The following is a 23,903-nucleotide window of genomic DNA, read 5'->3' on the forward strand; positions in this document are numbered from 1 at the left end:
GGTTTTGTGCTGCTGGAGTTAACTCCTTCATGCTCTGCTCAGACACCTGATGTATAAATGTATCTGTCGTCTGAATGTGTCTCAGAACAGGATCATCCTGTTGCTGACTCAACCGAGTCTCACTGACCTCAAGTTACAGTCCTGTGTCTGGAAGTATTGGGTACAGTGCCCTGTTGTAGAGCTGCTTATGTTTTTATTTATTGTGATGTAATTTGTTGATTATGTTTGTGTGTTTTTTTACTCTGTGGACCCTGTGTCTGTTAACACATTGAGTGCCACGGACGCATTTTGTCGTTAGTTCATGCCGACCGTTGAGTGCCCCCGACGCTATATAGCGTTTGTTTGTCGTATTTTTTTTTATTGCCGATTTGAATTCATATTTCATCAATCGAGCCTCGGGTTAGTGCTGCAGAGTCTCTCTGAGCTCAATTGGGAAGATACCGCCCCCTATCGTCTCTCCCTGTGGTACTGCACCCCATTACTTTACACTGCTGAAGGGGGGGTGGCCAGTTTGCTCATTTTACTTTTCCCTCAAGCCAACTGAAGGATCGATTGTGCTCGCCGGCCCGGAAAACGCATGGATTATGTATTTACAGGACCCAACACTGTAATCATAAGCGTGATCGATATTTGGAATGGCGATCAGGAATTGGAATAATCTTTTTGGATAACATCTGATCTTAGGTAAGGAATTTATTTTACCAGTCTTAGGATAATCAGAGCTGTTTTCACCTATATCTCAGCGTTTGCCCTGTGCGTGTGTGTGTGTGTGTGTGTGGCTGTGATCGCTGATGAGGAAATGAGAGAATCGATTTTTCAGCCCGCCTCTATAGCGTGCATAAGTACACATATACTATCGATAATCTAGCATTTATTTGAAAACTATTCATAAATAGGCCGAAAAATGCCAACGTTTTTTGTGTATGCTAGAATATTCCAGTAAATGCCTTTTATCACGGAATCTATATATTTTCCTGAAAAACTAGGGCTTTTCAAAATGCTATAAAACGAAAATTAACCGATTAAAAAACAATCCGTTTCGACAATGTTGACTGCAAACAAGTCATTGATAAGCGACAGGCAGATTAGACACATAGCCATAATTTAAGACAGAGATTATGCGTTTAGAGCGCTATCATTGAAGTGGGTCCTGGCATTTAACCATGTTTCCCATATTAATGGCTGGCACTCAAACTGTTAATAAAGATGATTGATTGGTTGATTGATTGATTGATTGATTGATTTAATATCAGGCCAACAACTTGACTGGAACCAGAGATGAGCCTATACATGCAGTGAAGCACAATCAATCAAAATATAAAAATCCCACTTCAGAAACAGGGAAAGTGTCACTTTTGTATCAAAGAAAAGGTTTACATTTTGTAATGTTTAATTTTTACACACTTGGTAGTTAAATAAAAATCTGATATTATAATAATGAAGTTTTTATTTTGGTCCTCCCCACTCTCCACCCATTGTTAGAAGCCTTCATTTTACACACAACACTGACAACATACGTAATTGACCCAACAAACTGAGCCAAATAGAAACATTAATGGCTGAGAATTTCATAGATACCCATGAGCCGTACTGTATTGTACCCATTCTGCAATCTGTTAATAAAGTTTTTAATCAATCAATAAACAGAAAATAATCATAACTGAGAGATGTAATTCCCATCGGGTGGGGGGGTTATGGAACATGGATGTCAGATTGTTTAAGAACCACTGGTTTACAACTTAAAACCAACTTAAAACAAAGTCTGATTTGCTTCTCCTTGCTTTACCAAAGTTCAAAGTTCTATCCTTTTACAATCTTTATTATAGATTTTAATGACAGAGGACTATTACAATTCTTTCGGGAAGTTTTTTAACGTAATCAATTCTCTGAATTATGCCAATTTTATGCTCATGCCTATGTCTATTTTGGGTCTGCATCACTGCTGCCTGTGAATTTGGGCTGCAATTCTTGTGTGAAAGGAAAGGTCACGGTGCTATAATACAAATACAGTTTATTATTCTCCTTTTTTTTATCGGATCCTCTTTGTTGATATTGCTTTCACTTTCCGTGCAGCATGAGATGATGATGTCACACAACGGACACAGAGTTTCCGTTCTAACTGGTGGAGCAATATGAAGGGGGGGGGGGCACAGTGTCATGAGGGGGGGGGGGGGCACAGTGTCATGTTCCACTGTATGGTCTGTGGGTGAGAAGAGAGAAGAGAGAGAGGGCTTGTGGTTTGCTTGTTGTTAGTCACTACATATCAGTGTTTGGACTCCTGTTTGTACAGTATAGACATACAACCAGCGTCTGTTCCAGAGACATTGAGCACTGATTGTTCTTCAACAAGGTAAGATATGCTGCTTTAAATACGAGTAGTGTACTAATGTTGTAAGTTACTCAGTTATATCTTTGGAACATCTTATGGTGGTGATAATTGGGTAGTTGTGTCGTGGCAATCTAATGTACACATTAGGCTATAAGAAAACAACAATACAATGAGATTATACAGTATCACTGGTCATAATTATAAGCATGGTTTGGCTAATGGGACGAAGCAGTGTTGAATGTATAGTACAATATGGAACAACAATGGCATTATTTGTCATAATCACACGTTTAACTATGCTTAAATTGGACAAACTATAGTACTAGTAATTTAGTATTAGTTTAGTAGTAGTACTAATTCATATATTGTATACCCAGTTTAATCACCTGCACATTGTATATTACTATTGCACTTTACTGTAACATGTGCACTCTGGTTAGATGTTTGTTGTTGTACTGTACTTGTGCTGTATGATGACAATACATTTGAATATAATCCTAATATTTTGGTCGTAAATATTAGCAAAATTGCTCATACCTTGTCATAAGATGTTGCCTTTCAAAAGTCCTTCTAGTTCTAAAAACAATACTTTCCCCCCACTACCTGTCTTTCCTTGTTGTTAATACACACTTAATCATACAGTAATGTTAAATAACTGCCAGATATTGAAAGATTAAGTAACAAAGGAAAAAAGGGCAAAACACTTAACCTACTCCTAGGACATTCTTTGACCATTTTACAGCCCAAAATACAACAAATTATCCAGGCGGAATTAACCCTCTGGGGCCTATTGTTCCAAATCTGGCCCTTCCAGAACCAGAACCTCATGGGTTTGTTATTACATTATTAGTTACTGGGCATTTCAAAGTACCTCATATTTGGTACCATATTAAATATCACAACTATAGGGCTTTCAAATGATATAAAATATATGTATGATTATCATGTTTATTATTGTGATTATTATTCATATGTACAGACATTGTACCTAAATTGTACCTCATCCCATTTCTGCTTTGCACTATATAGTATATTGTATATTAGTATATTGCATAGTATATTGTATGGTAACTCAGTTACTTCTATTCTGCATTGAACATTGTACATATGTATATACTGAACACTGTCTACGTACGTGACTTTTTACTTCTATTTTTTACATGCTATACTATTTTATTTCATACTTATCTTTTTTGTCTAGTACAGTCTCTGGAGCGTAACAGAAAGAAGCATTTTGTATAAAAGTATTCTGTACTTCTGTATGACAACTATTAAAGAAACTTGAAACTTGAACTTGAACTCTATACATTTATGACATACAAATTAATATATATATATATTAAAGAAACTTGAGAAACTTGAAACATCTTTTAGAGTTGAAACTGAACTTCAAACAAACAAATGCAAACAAAACCACTTTACTGACATGGAATGTTAATATGCCTACAGGGGGTAAACGGGTTTAATTAAATCAGAAACAGGACAGTTTGGAGACGAGTTAGTCGTGTTGTTCTCCAGCTCACCGGTCTCTACTTGTCTCTACTTGTCTCTACTTGTTGTCTCCCTCCGTCGTCGGTCTCTTCCCGGGACAGCAGCGGTGTATAATGCCGGTTCTGGAGCTGGGGGACCCCATCAGTCGGTTCCGGTTGGCGGAGTCGTGCGTCGGGCTGCTGGGATGCCTGTGCGTATCGTTCGCCGTGTGGACGCCGTCCTGGCTGGCGGGCCGGGGTCTCTGGACGGCGTGGAACGACACGGACACCGAGCTGACGGCCCAGGCCCGGCACGCAGAGGGCGTCATCTTCAAAGGTGAGCGACCGGAGCCGCACTCAACTCCAAATAACTCGTACCTCTGGCATGCTGTCATTTATATACCTGCATGTAATCCTTTTTACACATCTGTCATTTATATACCTGCATGTAATCCTTTTTACACATCTGTAGATACTATATCTATATCTGTACATATCCCTTATCCTTCTGAGCAACGTCAGAAGGATCCGCCCCTTCCTGACAAAAGAAGCCACCCAACTCCTCGTCCAATCAACAGTCATCTCCCGCCTCGACTACTGCAATGCACTGCTCGCTGGCCTCCCGGCCACTGCCACTAAGCCTCTTCAACTCATTCAGAACGCAGCGGCCCTATCCAAGCTCCGGGAGGGTCATCAAAGAGAAGTCGCCTATTCTCAGTCCTTGCCCCACAATGGTGGAATGAACTACCCACCCCAGTTAGGACAGCCGAATCACGTCCAATCTTTCGCCGTCGACTAAAGACGCACTTCTTCAACCATTATCTGAATTAAAAAAAAAAAAAAAAAAAAAAAAAAAAATCTAACCCTAACTAACCGTACTGTCATGCACCGGGCATCGGAGCACGCCAGTCGTGGAGCTGACTGACGCCGGATCCCTGCGGCGACGTACCACCCTGGGCAGAGGGTATGGTTGTCCGCCAAGGATCTTCCGCTTCGATCCTCGGCCAAGAAGCTTAACCCCCGGTTCGTCGGCCCTTTTGAGATCCAGAAGGTGCTCAGTCCCGCGGCGGTGAGTCTTAAGCTTCCTGCGTCCATGCGCATTCACCCCGTTTTCCATGTGTCCCGGGTTAAACCTGTCTCTCTCAGTCCCCTGATGCCTCCTGCTCCAGATCCGCCTCCTCCCGAGATGGTGGACGGACACCCCCAGTGGAAGGTCCATCAGCTCATGGACGTCCGACGGCGGGGACGGGGGTTCCAGTACCTGGTGGACTGGGAGGGATACGGTCCGGAGGAACGGAGCTGGGTCTCCCGCCAGCTCATCATGGACCCCGCCCTGATCACCGACTTCCATCGGTCCCATCCGGGGAAGCCAAGGCCGGGCAGGTCGCCGGGTGGCTCCCTTGGAGGGGGGGGTACTGTGAGGATTGGTCCGATTCCGCACGCTTCAAGGTACCAATTACCTTCACGCACCTGAAATGAGTTCTAATCAGCTCGGTGGAGCCCTTATATACTCTGGTGTTCCTAACGTTCTGTGTCGGGTCGTTTTGGGCTTACCACTAGCTGCTGCTTGTTTTCCTCCCGTGCTGTACCTCGTCTGTTTTCTCCAGGACGTCTATGGAGTTCGCCGCTGTTGCTTTCTCTCTGCCATCCGTTGGATCAGTGCCTCGTTGCCCGCTTTGCGCAATTGCGCCTTGGTGAGTTTGGAAACGTACTTTTTTGGATGCTTTGTTTTTTCTCGCATTTTTCTGGACTCGGGACCAATCTGTTTTTTGTGTGTTTGGTAACACTGAAGATAAGTCGCGTGTGTTTGTACTGGACTCAGCTAAGGAGGACTGGACTGCCTTGTATTCCGTTCGCTCGTCTTGTTGACATTTTCTCTCTCTCTGTTTCCTTCCCGAGTGGATCGTCAAGTAGCTGCAGAGCCGCAGAGTCAGAGGCGCAACGCCACAGTGCCGTCTCTGCTCTGAAGACGAGCTGCAGAGCCGCAGACAACTCTGCCCAAGAACATTCTCCCCTTGTGCTTTTTGTTGTTTTCGCACATTTCTGTTTTGTAAATAAATACGCCCTGGTTTTTGGCTAACTCTGAACTACCTGTCTGTGCCGTGCTGTTGGGGTTGTTTACAAACCATAACAGTTTGTCTGTAAAGGTGTGGTAGGCAGCACAGTGTCTTATTCCAGTTGGTAGGATGTTCCAGAACTGAGTGGCTCTGACTGCAGAACAGGACTGACTGAAGGAGCAGTACAGTACAGTCCCCTCTCCATCTTGTGGACCTATTATAAGATGTTTTTTGTTTGACAAAAGTACTGAGAGGTGGACGGGCCTTGCCATTTAACATCTTGAACAGCAGGGGGCAGCATCGGTGTATTTGGTCAGGTTTTCTCAGCTCAGGTTGTGTTTGGACTTTATTCTTTTTACTTCTTCTTTTTTTTTGACAGTATTATGAAGCACATTCTCAGGGGGCTCATACAGAACCCGGCATTTCACTGTAATGTACATGTACTGTATACGTGACAAATAAAACAAAACGTTAAACTTTAAACTACTTTAGAATATTTGTATTGTCAGATGTGATTCAGTCTGGTTCCGTACGGCAGCTGAAAGGGTGGAAACAGTGACCCCTACAGGGGAACCAGTCATTCTGATACGTTATCCCCTGAAACAGTGACCCCTACAATGGAACCAGTCATTCTGATACGTTATCCCCTGAAACAGTGACCCCTACAATGGAACCAGTCATTCTGATACGTTATCCCCTGAAACAGTGACCCCTACAGGGGAACCAGTCATTCTGATACGTTATCCCCTGAAACAGTGACCCCTACAATGGAACCAGTCATTCTGATACATTATCCCCTGAAACAGAGACCCCTACAATGGAACCAGTCATTCTGATACATTATCCCCTGAAACAGTGACCCCTACAATGGAACCAGTCATTCTGATACGTTATCCCCTGAAACAGTGACCCCTACAATGGAACCAGTCATTCTGATACATTATCCCCTGAAACAGTGACCCCTACAATGGAACCAGTCATTCTGATACATTAGCCCCTGAAACAGTGACCCCTACAGGGGAACCAGTCATTCTGATACATTAGCCCCTGAAACAGTGACCCCTACAGGGGAACCAGTCATTCTGATATGTTATCCCCTGAAACAGTGACCCCTACAGGGGAACCAGTCATTCTGATACATTATCCCCTGAAACAGTGACCCCTACAGGGGAACCAGTCATTCTGATACGTTATCCCCTGAAACAGTGACCCCTACAGGGGAACCAGTCATTCTGATACGTTATCCCCTGAAACAGTGACCCCTACAATGGAACCAGTCATTCTGATACATTATCCCCTGAAACAGAGACCCCTACAATGGAACCAGTCATTCTGATACATTATCCCCTGAAACAGTGACCCCTACAGGGGAACCAGTCATTCTGATACGTTATCCCCTGAAACAGTGACCCCTACAATGGAACCAGTCATTCTGATACGTTATCCCCTGAAACAGTGACCCCTACAGGGGAACCAGTCATTCTGATACGTTATCCCCTGAAACAGTGACCCCTACAATGGAACCAGTCATTCTGATACATTATCCCCTGAAACAGAGACCCCTACAATGGAACCAGTCATTCTGATACATTATCCCCTGAAACAGTGACCCCTACAATGGAACCAGTCATTCTGATACGTTATCCCCTGAAACAGTGACCCCTACAATGGAACCAGTCATTCTGATACATTATCCCCTGAAACAGTGACCCCTACAATGGAACCAGTCATTCTGATACATTAGCCCCTGAAACAGTGACCCCTACAGGGGAACCAGTCATTCTGATACATTAGCCCCTGAAACAGTGACCCCTACAGGGGAACCAGTCATTCTGATACATTAGCCCCTGAAACAGTGACCCCTACAGGGGAACCAGTCATTCTGATACGTTATCCCCTGAAACAGTGACCCCTACAGGGGAACCAGTCATTCTGATACATTATCCCCTGAAACAGTGACCCCTACAGGGGAACCAGTCATTCTGATACATTATCCCCTGAAATAGAGACCCCTACAATGGAACCAGTCATTCTGATACGTTATCCCCTGAAACAGTGACCCCTACAATGGAACCAGGCATTCTGATACATTATCCACTGAAACAGTGACCCCTACAATGGAACCAGTCATTCTGATATGTTATCCCCTGAAACAGTGACCCCTACAATGGAACCAGGCATTCTGATACATTATCCACTGAAACAGTGACCCCTACAATGGAACCAGTCATTCTGATACGTTATCCCCTGAAACAGTGACCCCTACAGGGGAACCAGTCATTCTGATACATTATCCCCTGAAACAGTGACCCTACAATGGAACCAGTCATTCTGATACGTTATCCCCTGAAACAGTGACCCCTACAATGGAACCAGTCATTCTGATACGGTATCCCCTGAAACAGTGACCCCTACAATGGAACCAGTCATTCTGATACATTATCCCCTGAAACAGTGACCCCTACAATGGAACCAGTCATTCTGATACGTTATCCCCTGAAACAGTGACCCCTACAATGGAACCAGGCATTCTTATACATTATCCCCTGAAACAGTGACCCCTACAATGGAACCAGTCATTCTGATACATTATCCCCTGAAACAGAGACCCCTACAATGGAACCAGTCATTCTGATACATTATCCCCTGAAACAGTGACCCCTACAATGGAACCAGTCATTCTGATACATTATCCCCTGAAACAGTGACCCCTACAATGGAACCAGTCATTCTGATACATTATCCCCTGAAACAGTGACCCCTACAATGGAACCAGTCATTCTGATACATTATCCCCTGAAACAGTGACCCCTACAATGGAACCAGTCATTCTGATACATTATCCCCTGAAACAGTGACCCCTACAATGGAACCAGTCATTCTGATACATTATCCCCTGAAACAGAGACCCCTACAATGGAACCAGTCATTCTGATACGTTATCCCCTGAAACAGTGACCCCTACAATGGAACCAGGCATTCTGATACATTATCCCCTGAAACAGTGACCCCTACAATGGAACCAGGCATTCTGATACATTATCCCCTGAAACAGTGACCCCTACAATGGAACCAGGCATTCTGATACATTATCCCCTGAAACAGTGACCCCTACAATGGAACCAGTCATTCTGATACGTTATCCCCTGAAACAGTGACCCCTACAATGGAACCAGGCATTCTGATACATTATCCCCTGAAACAGTGACCCCTACAGGGGAACCAGTCATTCTGATACATTATCCCCTGAAACAGTGACCCCTACAATGGAACCAGTCATTCTGATACGTTATCCCCTGAAACAGTGACCCCTACAGGGGAACCAGTCATTCTGATACGTTATCCCCTGAAACAGTGACCCCTACAATGGAACCAGTCATTCTGATACATTATCCCCTGAAACAGAGACCCCTACAATGGAACCAGTCATTCTGATACATTATCCCCTGAAACAGTGACCCCTACAGGGGAACCAGTCATTCTGATACGTTATCCCCTGAAACAGTGACCCCTACAATGGAACCAGTCATTCTGATACGTTATCCCCTGAAACAGTGACCCCTACAGGGGAACCAGTCATTCTGATACGTTATCCCCTGAAACAGTGACCCCTACAATGGAACCAGTCATTCTGATACATTATCCCCTGAAACAGTGACCCCTACAATGGAACCAGTCATTCTGATACGTTATCCCCTGAAACAGTGACCCCTACAATGGAACCAGTCATTCTGATACATTATCCCCTGAAACAGTGACCCCTACAATGGAACCAGTCATTCTGATACATTAGCCCCTGAAACAATGACCCCTACAGGGGAACCAGTCATTCTGATACATTAGCCCCTGAAACAGTGACCCCTACAGGGGAACCAGTCATTCTGATACATTAGCCCCTGAAACAGTGACCCCTACAGGGGAACCAGTCATTCTGATACGTTATCCCCTGAAACAGTGACCCCTACAGGGGAACCAGTCATTCTGATACATTATCCCCTGAAACAGTGACCCCTACAGGGGAACCAGTCATTCTGATACATTATCCCCTGAAATAGAGACCCCTACAATGGAACCAGTCATTCTGATACGTTATCCCCTGAAACAGTGACCCCTACAATGGAACCAGGCATTCTGATACATTATCCACTGAAACAGTGACCCCTACAATGGAACCAGTCATTCTGATATGTTATCCCCTGAAACAGTGACCCCTACAATGGAACCAGGCATTCTGATACATTATCCACTGAAACAGTGACCCCTACAATGGAACCAGTCATTATGATACGTTATCCCCTGAAACAGTGACCCCTACAGGGGAACCAGTCATTCTGATACATTATCCCCTGAAACAGTGACCCTACAATGGAACCAGTCATTCTGATACGTTATCCCCTGAAACAGTGACCCCTACAATGGAACCAGGCATTCTTATACATTATCCCCTGAAACAGTGACCCCTACAATGGAACCAGGCATTCTGATACATTATCCCCATAAACAGTGACCCCTACAGGGGAACCAGTCATTCTGATACATTATCCCCTGAAACAGTGACCCCTACAGGGGAACCAGTCATTCTGATACGTTATCCCCTGAAACAGTGACCCCTACAGGGGAACCAGTCATTCTGATACATTATCCCCTGAAACAGTGACCCCTACAGGGGAACCAGTCATTCTGATACATTATCCCCTGAAACAGTGACCCCTACAATGGAACCAGTCATTCTGATACATTATCCCCTGAAACAGAGACCCCTACAATGGAACCAGTCATTCTGATACATTATCCCCTGAAACAGTGACCCCTACAATGGAACCAGTCATTCTGATACATTATCCCCTGAAACAGTGACCCCTACAATGGAACCAGTCATTCTGATACATTATCCCCTGAAACAGTGACCCCTACAATGGAACCAGTCATTCTGATACATTATCCCCTGAAACAGTGACCCCTACAATGGAACCAGTCATTCTGATACATTATCCCCTGAAACAGTGACCCCTACAATGGAACCAGTCATTCTGATACATTATCCCCTGAAACAGAGACCCCTACAATGGAACCAGTCATTCTGATACGTTATCCCCTGAAACAGTGACCCCTACAATGGAACCAGGCATTCTGATACATTATCCCCTGAAACAGTGACCCCTACAATGGAACCAGGCATTCTGATACATTATCCCCTGAAACAGAGACCCCTACAATGGAACCAGGCATTCTGATACATTATCCCCTGAAACAGTGACCCCTACAATGGAACCAGTCATTCTGATACGTTATCCCCTGAAACAGTGACCCCTACAATGGAACCAGGCATTCTGATACATTATCCCCTGAAACAGTGACCCCTACAGGGGAACCAGTCATTCTGATACATTATCCCCTGAAACAGTGACCCCTACAATGGAACCAGTCATTCTGATACATTATCCCCTGAAACAGTGACCCCTACAATGGAACCAGTCATTCTGATACATTATCCCCTGAAACAGTGACCCCTACAATGGAACCAGGCATTCTGATACATTATCCCCTGAAACAGTGACCCCTACAATGGAACCAGGCATTCTGATACATTATCCCCTGAAACAGTGACCCCTACAATGGAACCAGGCATTCTGATACATTATCCCCTGAAACAGTGACCCCTACAATGGAACCAGGCATTCTGATACATTATCCCCTGAAACAGTGACCCCTACAATGGAACCAGTCATTCTGATACGTTATCCCCTGAAACAGTGACCCCTACAATGGAACCAGGCATTCTGATACATTATCCCCTGAAACAGTGACCCCTACAGGGGAACCAGTCATTCTGATACATTATCCCCTGAAACAGTGACGCCTACAATGGAACCAGGCATTCTGATACATTATCCCCTGAAACAGTGACCCCTACAATGGAACCAGGCATTCTGATACATTATCCCCTGAAACAGTGACCCCTACAATGGAACCAGGCATTCTGATACATTATCCCCTGAAACAGTGACCCCTACAATGGAACCAGTCATTCTGATACATTATCCCCTGAAACAGTGACGCCTACAATGGAACCAGGCATTCTGATACATTATCCCCTGAAACAGTGACCCCTACAATGGAACCAGGCATTCTGATACGTTATCCCCTGAAACAGTGACCCCTACAATGGAACCAGGCATTCTGATACATTATCCCCTGAAACAGTGACGCCTACAATGGAACCAGTCATTCTGATACATTATCCTCTGAAACAGTGACGCCTACAATGGAACCAGGCATTCTGATACATTATCCCCTGAAACAGTGACCCCTACAATGGAACCAGGCATTCTGATACGTTATCCCCTGAAACAGTGACCCCTACAATGGAACCAGGCATTCTGATACATTATCCTCTAAAACAGTGACGCCTACAATGGAACCAGGCATTCTGATACATTATCCCCTGAAACAGTGACCCCTACAATGGAACCAGGCATTCTGATACGTTATCCCCTGATTCAAGATTCAAGATTCACGATTCAAGATTGTTTATTTATTATTTATGTGCACAGTTAAACAGACAGTTTGCCATACAATGAAAATCTTACTTTGCTAGTCCGCCCTTCACACAAAATCACACAATACTTAACTAAAACATATTTAAATTAGTGCTGTCAATCGATTACAATATTTAATCTGATTAATTGCATGATTGTCCATAGATAACTCGCGATTAATCGCAAATTAATCGCAAATTAATCGCATTTCTTTAATACATTTGTTTATCTACCTTAAACAGATCTTTTTCAAGTTTTAATACTCTCAAGTGTGTAGTGTGTCAACATGAGAGTCAACAAATGCTTGCTTTATGCAGCCATTTAACACAAAAGGATGACCCTCATGCATTGCAAATTTGCATCAAATTCAAAACAGAGTGATGCACAAAATAACTTAAAAGAAAATAATAATTTAAAACAATGAATAAAGTGTGCATGAAATAATAGGGGAAAGAAAACGTTAGGAACTTGTTACATTCACCCACACAAGGGCTGTGTAATCACACCCCCCCCCCTCTCTCTCTCTCACACACACTCTCCCAGCTCTCTCTCTTGCCCCTTCCTCATCTCTCACCCCCCTCTCTCTCTCTATCTCACACACACGCACGCACGCACGCACACACACACACACACACACACACACACACACACACACACACACACACTTTGAGTCAGAAACAAACATAGTATCAATGAGAGTATCAATAATACACCTGAGTGAAGTCTAGTAAAAAAAAAAAAAAATAATTATCGTAAGTTAAAAAAAGTAGTGGCGTTAATAGAATCGTGCGTTAACGCGTTAATACCGCGTTAACTTTGACAGCCTTAATTTAAATACAAGCGAGTGCTAGAAAATAAGTTAAAAATAGATAAATATAATATATATACAAGGCACAGTGAGTAACATTGTACGTTTCAATCAGCAGTTCAAAAAGTGTCTTTAGTGATTCATAGTTCGGGGGAAGGGTGACAGTGAAACAGTGAAAGGGTGAAACAGTGACACCTACAATGGAACCAGGCATTCTGATACCTTATCGCCAGAGTGTTGGCGTCTACAGAATGAACTGAATGAGAGAGATTAAACCGCTTTGCCTCGGACTCCACGGAACCACCCCGACAGGCCGCTGGCGGGCCCCGGACCCTACTTTGGGAACTGTGGAACTACAAAGCAGGCCTTTGCCAATTACTGTTCATTGTTTTATCCGACACAGGCCCCCATTGTTGGCCTTGTTCTTGTGGTCGTCTGACACATTCAGAATCAGCACTCCGCCATGAGTCACCAGTACACTGATAATAATAACTTTAATAATAACTTTATTTGTATAGCACTTTTAATACAGAAGTTGCAGTTCAAAGTGCTTCACAACAGTAAAAAATACAGCCATAAGCGAGCATAAAAAAGATAGACAGGTAGCAAGTTAAGGAAAATCACAGTGTTTTACATTAGGATCTAGCATCCCAATATGTTCTCTGTTTACAGTTTCATTCAGTAATACAAATAATAAAAATAGTTTAAAATTATTCCGTTGAAAAATAGGCAAAAAATTATAAAATAGAACGGACATACAACAGGGTATTTAACATACAACAGAGCAGTGCATCAGTAAGAAGTAAAACGTTTGATAAAATAGTGCATGCACCCTGGAGGGAGAGAGAGAGAGAGATAGAGAGGGAGGGAGAGACAGAGAGAGAAACACTCCGCACGCAGGTCCCCCCCCCCCATTCGGGAGTACTTGGGGGGGGGGGGACCTGCCGTACGACACACCCCCCCGAACGGGAGAGGGAGAGAGTGAAAGAAAGAAAAAAAGGAAGGAAGAGAGAGAAAGGGAGGGAGGGCGAGAGGGGGCCTTATCAATAACGGCCTGTCTTCTCTCTCTCTCTCTCTCTCTCTCTCTCTCTCTCTCTCTCTCTCTCTCTCTCTCTCTCTCTCTCTCTCTCTCTCTCTCTCTCTCTCTCTACCAGTCGCAGACTGTGTGGACTGACTGTCACTCAAAGTGCTTATGGGCGGAGCCAGGCCATAACAGCCTGAAATCTTGAGGCTGAAAAATGATGGTTTTGAGTACTTGATTAGAAATATAAAACAATGCATTTAAAAAAAAAAAACTTACAGATGTCTTCAATAGACTCACAGGAATTGTGTAAAGTTGCCCAAATAGTGCTAGGAATAGCAATGCATGTCCGCTTTAAATGCCTGAGCAAAGAGATAGGTTTTATGCTGTCTTTTGAGTTGGCTTCCCTGATGTTTTAGGGCAGTTTGTTCCATAGTTTTGTGGCATAACTACTGATAACTACACTGGCGTACGGAACAGCTGTTGTTCCTCTTTGCTTGTTCAGGTACAGGCGGTGGGGTTGTACCGTTGCTATGGCGTCTGTAGAATGATGAACTGATTGTTTACCTGTTGTACTGGAGTGAAGTTTTAATGCACCACGTTAAATTGACAACTAGGGGTTTGATTACTACAAAGGTGATATTACTCGTGCTCTCTCTCTCTCTCTCTCTCTCTCTCTTTCTCTCTTTCTCTCTTTCTCTCTCTCTCTCTCTCTCTGTCTCTCTCTCACACACTCTCTCTCTCTCTCAGTCTCTCTCTCTCAGTCTCTCTCTGTCTCTCTCTCTGTCTCTCTCACACACTCTCTCTCTCTCACACACACACACACACACACTCTGTGTGCATTTAAAATGCGTTTCTCTAATATATTTATATATATATTATATATATATTATATATATTTATATATCAGCACTCTAGGCAAGCGCTGCCGTAACTGCAACAGGGTTAACCATTTTGTGCGCTGGTGTCGCTCTCCTCCTGATCACGCACAGTCTGGGGCTGTTCCCATCAATACAGTACAAAGCCCACAGGCCTCATTCAGTCATTGCACATGTCGTGTGGGTGGGGCCTCCATACCACTCCTCGTGGACACAGGGGCTAAAGTGTCGCTCCTGAATAAGTCCACTTATGACCGGCTCTTCAGTCATGTGCCGTTGGCTACAGCAGCAAACGCCCTATCGGGGTATGGCCATGCCACGATCACCACTTTAGGGGTAGCCTGCCTATACCTGTGGAGTACAAAAAGAGACGCATCCCTGACACCGAGTTCTACATCACGCGGAGAGGGGCTAACATCATGGGGCTAGACCTGTTTCATGCTCTGGACTTCACATTGACCGACGCTGGGGGTCTACGCGTCCTGCAGGTCACCGCGTCCTGGCCTGACCATCACCCGACACTGTTCGAAGGCCTGGGCTGTATGACTGGATTTGTGCACCAGCCCTCTGTGGACACGTCTGTCCGACCCGTCATTCAGCCGCTGCGGCGCATTCCCTTGGCCCTCCGTGACGCGGTGGAGGAGGAGATTCATCGTCTGGTGAAGGAGGACGTCATAGAACCGATCAACGCCTCGCCCTGGGTGTCCAACCTGGTGATAGCAAGAAACGGGGGGGCGGACTGCGTCTCTGCGTCGATCTGACAGACGTAAACAAAGCCATCATCCCTGACAAGTATGCCCTCCCCACAGCGGAGGAGCTGACTAGCCATTTCCATGGCTCCACGATTTTCAGTCAAATGGATTTACGTCACGGCTACCTGCAGGTTCCCCTGGCACCGGGCAGTATGGACCTCACAGCGTTTGTCACACATGTGGGGGTTTTCAGGTACAAGCGCATGGCTTTTGGCCTGTCATCAGCCCCAAGCTGTTTTCAGAAAATAATGTCGCTCATTTTGGCTGGCATCCAGGGGGTCAGCATCTACTTGGATGATGTGGTGGTGCACGCGCCCACCGCTGCACTCCACGACGCTCGCCTGGAGCAGGTCTTCCAGCGATTCAAGCAACACAGGGTCACACTCAACGCAGAGAAGTGTACTTTTGGAGCTACTGAGGTCGAGTTCCTGGGGTTCAGGCTCTCCAGGGAGGGTATCACCCCGATCATGTCCCACACCGAAGCAATCCTGTCCCTGCCAGACCCGCAGTCGCCGTCCAAGCTGTCTTCCTTTCTGGGCATGGCTGCCTACTACCTCCGGTTCATGCCACACTATTCTGACTCGACGGCCCCTCTGCGCCAGCTGTTACGCAAGGATGCTGTATGGGACTGGACCCCGGCCTGCCGGGAGGCTGTGCGCGTCATCAAACAGCAGCTCACGTCCCCGCCAACACTGGCGCATTTCAGCCTGCCAGGGTATTGCACATGGCGCACGACGGCCACCTGGGGGTGGTTAAGTCGAAACAATGCTGCAGAGACACAGTGTGGTGGCCTCACATAGACGACAACGTAGAGGAGCTGGTGCGCAACTGTACCTGCTGCCTGCTGAGTGGGAAAACGGGCCAACCAGCTACAGCACCCCTCACCCCGACCCCGTGGCCGTCCGCGCCGTGGGAGCACATTCAGGTTGACCTATGCGGAGAGCTTCATGGGGCCCCGGCACATGCCCGCTACCTGATGGTCGTGCACGACCTACACTCAAAGTGGCCAGAAGCCATCGAACTCAGCTCCATCACCACACAGAGCATCACCGACAACCTCGTCAAGCTGTTTGGGCGCTGGGGCCTGCCCAGTGTCATCACCACAGACAATGGGCCTCAATTCATTTCGGCAGAGTTCTCGGAGTTCCTGTCACTGAGGTCCATCAGGCACATCAGGACGTCGGTCTACCATCCTGACAGTAACGGCGGCGTTGAACGCCTAAACAAATCTCGGAAGAATGGAATCCCAGCCTGCCTGGAGGAGGGGAAAACCTTCAGCGCTGCACTCACCCAAACTCTCCTGACCATCCGGGCATCCAAGCACTCCACCACAGGGGTCTCTCCGGCTCTGCTCATGATTGGGCGAGAAATGAAACAACCACTAGACTGCTTGAGAGCTGAACCGGCCCCCACATGCGAGAGCCCTGGGCTCGTGAAGGCCAGAGATCAGGTCCAAAGCTCACAGGCTCAGATGAAACGGAGGTATGATGCCTCTCACAGAGTACAGACCCCCACTATGTCGGCAGGGGATTGGGTCAGGATTAAACACACCCACCGCAAGAACAAGCTGAGCTCATACTGGTCAGCACCCCTCCGAGTGACCCATCAACTGGGTCCGGCCACCTACAGACTAGATGATGGTTCTCGCTGGCACTCCAACCGCCTGCATAAGGTTGGTGCCCCAACACTGCCCGCATCATCCCTGGGCCAAGCTGCAACCTGCAGTTGGCAGCCCCGCTTGGAAGCAACCAGGGTGGGAGGTAACCCACCACAACCCAGGGTGGGAGGTAACCCACCACAACCACCAGACCCTGCTCCCCAGCCTGCTCGCCCTCAGAGGGTGAGGGCTCCACCCGCTTGGCATGGGGACTATGTTACTGGGTAAATGCCACGGGTTGGTGGACTGAAGTGTTCAGTTTCTGTTCATGGACTGGAATGTTCTATTGCTGTTGCAAAAGGGAAGGGGGGGGATGTTATGTCCTGTTATGCTACGTGTAGGTTGTGAGACACTAGCAGTTACACTGTAGGCTACTGTGCCTTTAAGAGAGGGGCGTGGGTAGCGCTCGAGTAAGGGTTGTGTGATGTAACGTAAGAGTCAGTCGAATAAAGTTATGAAACTACACGGTTGTGTGTTCATTGTCTCAACATAACAACCCTCTCTCCCTCTGTCTCTGTCTCTGTCTCTGTCTCTGTCTCTCTCTCTCTCTCTCTCTCTCTCTCTCTCTCTCTCTCTCTCTCTCTCTCTCTCTCTCTCTCTCTCTCTCTCTCTCTCTCTCTCTCTCTCTCTCTCTCTCTCTCTCTCTCTCTCTCTCTCTCTTGCAGCCCTGGAGGCCGAGAGGGTGTTTGGAGTTGTCTCGTTCCTAATGGCCATGAGCTCAGGTGCTCTGTGTCTCCTGTTCGCCCTCTGCTGGACGTCTGAGACGGTCCGCTCCTACTCCAACACGCGCTCTCTGCTCATGGTGGGACAGGCGCTCTAACCCAGTGGTTCCCAAAGTCGGGGTCGCGACCCAAAGGTGGGCCGCGAGCAGCCACGGATGGGCCGCGAGATGATTTAAAACAAATAAAAAAAATAAAAAATAAAAAAAAAACGTTTTTTTTTTTTTTTTTTTTTTTTTTTTTTTTTTTTTAATTTAAATTTTTTTTGTCAGGCCACTGAACTTAGAAGCAGGCCAGGACAGTGTTTCTAGTTGTATTCTAAAATTATTTTCTATTGTATTCTAAAATGTGACTATATGGTTTTATATTAACTTAATAAATAAACAAAAACTAAAAATCTACTTATTTCAACGAACATTTCAAACTAAATAACAGATTATGCACATAAAACGCTGAAAACAACCGAAGCAACAGTAGTATTTTAATGAGGCTATTATTATTATCATTATTATTTTGCAACAAGTTAGCCCTCTCATAAATAGCACATATAAATGAATAACTAACTTGAACTAACTTAATAGGATTGAAGTGATATTTGGCTTAAAAAATCGGTCGCATGGCAAAAAAAAAAAAAAAAAAAACCAGACGATGTGCATTGGGCCGCGGCTCTCTGACGCCTTATTTTCTGGGCCCCGGCCTGAAAAGTTTGGGAACCCCTGCTCTAACCGACCACCCTGCTGCTGCTCACCTTGGCGCCTACAGGTCAGTGGGACGGGCTAGAGCTGGAGGAGGAACATACATATTGTGAAAACATAAATCAATTCAAATCTAGACGATAGGTACAGAAGGGAAGAAGAGCTTTAATTGCATTTAATTAATAAAAAAAATACATATGATACTGTATTGTACGTTATATCATATTACATTATATAATCAACATATTATAATTAATTTGTATATTATATTAAACTATATTTACACTATATACTATTATATTATGGTACTATATTATATTGTATATGTACTATATATATCATATCACATTATATATGTGTTGTATACACTATTATATACTATATACTAGGGATGCTCGATATTGGCTTTTTTACCGATACCGATATTCCGATATTGTCCAACTCTTAATTTCCGATACCGATATCAACCGATACCGATATATGCAGGGTTTCCCCCCAAAAAACTGAATAATTTCAGGTAACTAATAATTTCACTGGATGCATTCAAAAGGCTTTCTAAATGTAAGCATTATCTGTGCAAAATATGATAATTAAAAAAGTAAAAATTAACATTACATATCTCTTGTTGTTGAATTAAACCAACATGCATACTTTTGACAATAAATAAAATAAGAATTGGTTCTTACTTGCTTGCCTGGGTAAATAAAGGTTAAATAAATGTAAAAAAAGAAGAAAAAAAATGTTTTACCGATACCGATATTTTCCGATATCACATTTTACTGCCGATATCGGCCGATAATATCGGACATCCCTACTATATACTATTATATATATTATATACTGCAGATATACTATACTGTAATGTGTACTGTAATATGTACTATGTATGTAAATGTAAAAAGAAAAGAAAAAGAAAATGAAATGTAAGTCTTCAGGGGTAGGGCCCGACTAGCCTAGTGCTTCAGCCCTTTTCGGACAAATGGACAATGCTGCAAAAGCAGCTGGTAAAGCTTTGGCGATTTATGGAATGACCGTTGTTATGTGTCCAAAACCTGAAATAAAAAATAACTGAACTGAACTGAACTGAGTATGAAACACGCAAAATTTACTAAATACCTGAAAGAAACCCCCCCATTTTGCTTACCCAATGAAATGCATGCGTGTGAAGTAATGCAATGTACAAGATGCACGCGCCCCTTTCTGGCTTTATGTGCTCACCCTAGTCTACGACACAAGACATAAATACATCATCACATCCTGTACAATGGTAAATGTACTTCATTAATAATCATCTGGATTCATATCTATATCAGTCTGAATATTCCTGCATATAACCCATATAACTCTGTATGATAGCATGTACAATAATGCTGTATACCGTATATATATTTATTCTTATGTATATATATGTATCCACATCTGTCTGTACATACCTGCATAATCCTTTTTACATCTCTGTAGATACTATATCTATATCTGTACATATCCCTTACCTACTCTTACTAGTTACACTGCTGGCCAGTACGACTTACATAGTGTCTTTATACCTGTATCACTGTACATATTAATTATTAATTAATTAATTAATTAATGAATTAATTAATATTACAACTGTAGTACATACATCTGATTAGCACTAGTACTAATTTATACATGTTATACCCAGTTTAATCACATGTACATTGTATGTTGCTGTTGCACTTTACTGTTACATTTGCAAACCTCTTTTCGCTGTACTGTACTTATGTTATATAATGACAATACATTTGAATCTAATCTAATCCAATCCAATTCAATCAAATCTAATCTAACCCAATCTAATCAAATCTAATCGAATCTAACCCAATCTAATCTATCTAATCTAATCTAAAATCATAAAGCTTCATACGTTGGGAACATGTCCTCTCTCTCTCCTCTTCATACATTAAGAACATGTCCTCTCTCTCTCCTCTTTATACATTAAGAACATGTCCTCTCTCTCTCCTCTTTATACATTAAGAACATGTCCTCTCTCTTCTTTATACATTAAGAACATGTCCTCTCTCTCTCCTCTTTATACATTAAGAACATGTCCTCTCTCTCTCTCTTTATACATTAAGAACATGTCCTCTCTCTCTCCTCTTTATACATTAAGAACATGTCCTCTCTCTCTCCTCTTCATACATTAAGAACATGTCCTCTCTCTCCTCTTTATACATTAAGAACATGTCCTCTCTCTCTCCTCTTTATACATTAAGAACATGTCCTCTCTCTCTCCTCTTTATACATTAAGAACATGTCCTCTCTCTCTCCTCTTTATACATTAAGAACATGTGCTCTCTCTCTCCTCTTTATACATTAAGAACATGTCCTCTCTCTCCTCTTTATACATTAAGAACATGTCCTCTCTCTCTCTCCTCTTTATACATTAAAAACATGTCCTCTCTCTCTCCTCTTTATACATTAAGAACATGTCCTCTCTCTCCTCTTTATACATTAAGAACATGTCCTCTCTCTCTCTCCTCTTTATACATTAAGAACATGTCCTCTCTCTCTCCTCTTTATACATTAAGAACATGTCCTCTCTCTCTCCTCTTTATACATTAAGAACATGTCCTCTCTCTCTCCTCTTTATACATTAAGAACATGTGCTCTCTCTCCTCTTTATACATTAAGAACATGTCCTCTCTCTCTCTCCTCTTCAAACATTAAGAACATGTCCTCTCTCTCTCCTCTTTATACATTAAGAACATGTCCTCTCTCTCTCCTCTTTATACATTAAGAACATGTCCTCTCTCTCTCCTCTTTATACATTAAGAACATGTCCTCTCTCTCGTCTTTATACATTAAGAACATGTCCTCTCTCTCTCCTCTTTATACATTAAGAACATGTCCTCTCTCTCTCCTCTTTATACATTAAGAACATGTCCTCTCTCTCTCCTCTTTATACATTAAGAACATGTCCTCTCTCTCTCCTCTTTATACATTAAGAACATGTCCTCTCTCTCTCCTCTTTATACATTAAGAACATGTCCTCTCTCTCCTCTTTATACATTAAGAACATGTCCTCTCTCTCTCTCCTCTTTATACATTAAGAACATGTCCTCTCTCTCCTCTTTATACATTAAGAACATGTCCTCTCTCTCTCCTCTTTATACATTAAGAACATGTCCTCTCTCTCCTCTTTATACATTAAGAACATGTCCTCTCTCTCTCCTCTTTATACATTAAGAACATGTCCTCTCTCTCTCTCCTCTTTATACATTAAGAACATGTCCTCTCTCTCCTCTTTATACACTAAGAACATGTCCTCTCTCTCCTCTTTATACATTAAGAACATGTCCTCTCTCTCTCCTCTTTATACATTAAGAACATGTCCTCTCTCTCTCTCCTCTTTATACATTAAGAACATGTCCTCTCTCTCCTCTTTATACATTAAGAACATGTCCTCTCTCTCTCCTCTTTATACATTAAGAACATGTGCTCTCTCTCTCTTCTTTATACATTAAGAACATGTCCTCTCTCTCTCCTCTTTATACATTAAGAACATGTCCTCTCTCTCTCTCCTCTTTATACATTAAGAACATGTCCTCTCTCTCCTCTGCATACATTAAGAACATGTCCTCTCTCTCTCCTCTTTATACATTAAGAACATGTGCTCTCTCTCTCTCCTCTTTATACATTAAGAACATGTCCTCTCTCTCTCCTCTTTATACATTAAGAACATGTCCTCTCTCTCTCCTCTTTATACATTAAGAACATGTCCTCTCTCTCCTCTTTATACATTAAGAACATGTCCTCTCTCTCTCCTCTTTATACATTAAGAACATGTCCTCTCTCTCCTCTTTATACATTAAGAACATGTCCTCTCTCTCTCTCCTCTTTATACATTAAGAACATGTCCTCTCTCTCTCCTCTTTATACATTAAGAACATGTCCTCTCTCTCTCCTCTTTATACATTAAGAACATGTCCTCTCTCTCTCCTCTTTATACATTAAGAACATGTGCTCTCTCTCCTCTTTATACATTAAGAACATGTCCTCTCTCTCCTCTTTATACATTAAGAACATGTCCTCTCTCTCTCCTCTTTATACATTAAGAACATGTCCTCTCTCTCCTCTTTATACATTAAGAACATGTCCTCTCTCTCTCCTCTTTATACATTAAGAACATGTCCTCTCTCTCTCCTCTTTATACATTAAGAACATGTCCTCTCTCTCTCCTCTTTATACATTAAGAACATGTCCTCTCTCTCTCCTCTTTATACATTAAGAACATGTCCTCTCTCTCCTCTTTATACATTAATAAGAACATGTCCTCTCTCTCCTCTCCCGCCTCCAGGGTTCTTCTTCCTGCTCAGCTGGTCTCTCTTCACCTATCAGCACCGGGAGGAGATCGGCCGCGACTTCACCCTCTTGGGCTCCTCCTATTGGTTCGGCGCCCTGGGCTGGGCCCTCTTGTTGGTCGTGCAGCCCGCGGTCTTCCTGGTGGAGCAGTGCGTCGTGCCCGACCTCCTGCTGGACCTGGAGAGGAAGGTGGAGTCGTGGCGGGCGTCTTCTCAGCTGAAGAGCGCCATGCGCTCCTTTAGCGAGGGGTACCACCCCGCCGGCGGCGTCCAGGAGGGCGGCGACAGCGGCACGTTACCCAGGAGGCTGACGTGGGCCCCCTGAGAGGGGCGGGGAACGCAAGACAAGAACGTGGAGCGGGGAACGCAAGACAAGAACGTGGAGCGGGGAACCCAAGACAAGAACGGAGAGACAATGTGAGAATAACCTCATTTCCAGTTTTATCTCCTCCGTGAGATAAAGCCTGGTAAAGAACTACGGCCGAAAGTGTCTGTGGGGTAGAATTTCCGGTGTATGTACTTCCCCTGGAAGCTGCCTCCGAACGGACCAAACTTTTCCCGAATCCTGTCGACAAACAAGCTAGAACGTCCCGGTCATGTAGTAAATTCTTCAGGCAAAGCCGTTGCAGTGGCTCAAACGAGGAAATATTGTGC

The 23,903-nt window shown here is 43.9% G+C and overlaps 1 protein-coding gene across 1 annotated transcript; it reads left to right on the plus strand.

Moving 5' to 3' along the window:
• Positions 1-2,280: 2,280 nt before the first annotated feature.
• Positions 2,281-18,330, plus strand: LOC311225910 (uncharacterized protein; the record flags this gene model as incomplete). Its single annotated transcript, XM_084311301.1, has 3 exons — positions 2,281-2,350; positions 3,925-4,135; positions 18,176-18,330. Exons 2-3 carry the CDS (start codon positions 3,934-3,936, stop codon positions 18,328-18,330), a joined length of 357 nt encoding a protein of 118 aa, XP_084167427.1. The 5' UTR covers positions 2,281-2,350; positions 3,925-3,933.
• Positions 18,331-23,903: the final 5,573 nt, after the last annotated feature.

Source organism: Notolepis coatsorum (assembly GCF_963971535.1).
Source record: "Notolepis coatsorum genome assembly, chromosome: 3".
In the NCBI taxonomy this organism is placed as follows: domain Eukaryota; kingdom Metazoa; phylum Chordata; class Actinopteri; order Aulopiformes; family Paralepididae; genus Notolepis; species Notolepis coatsorum.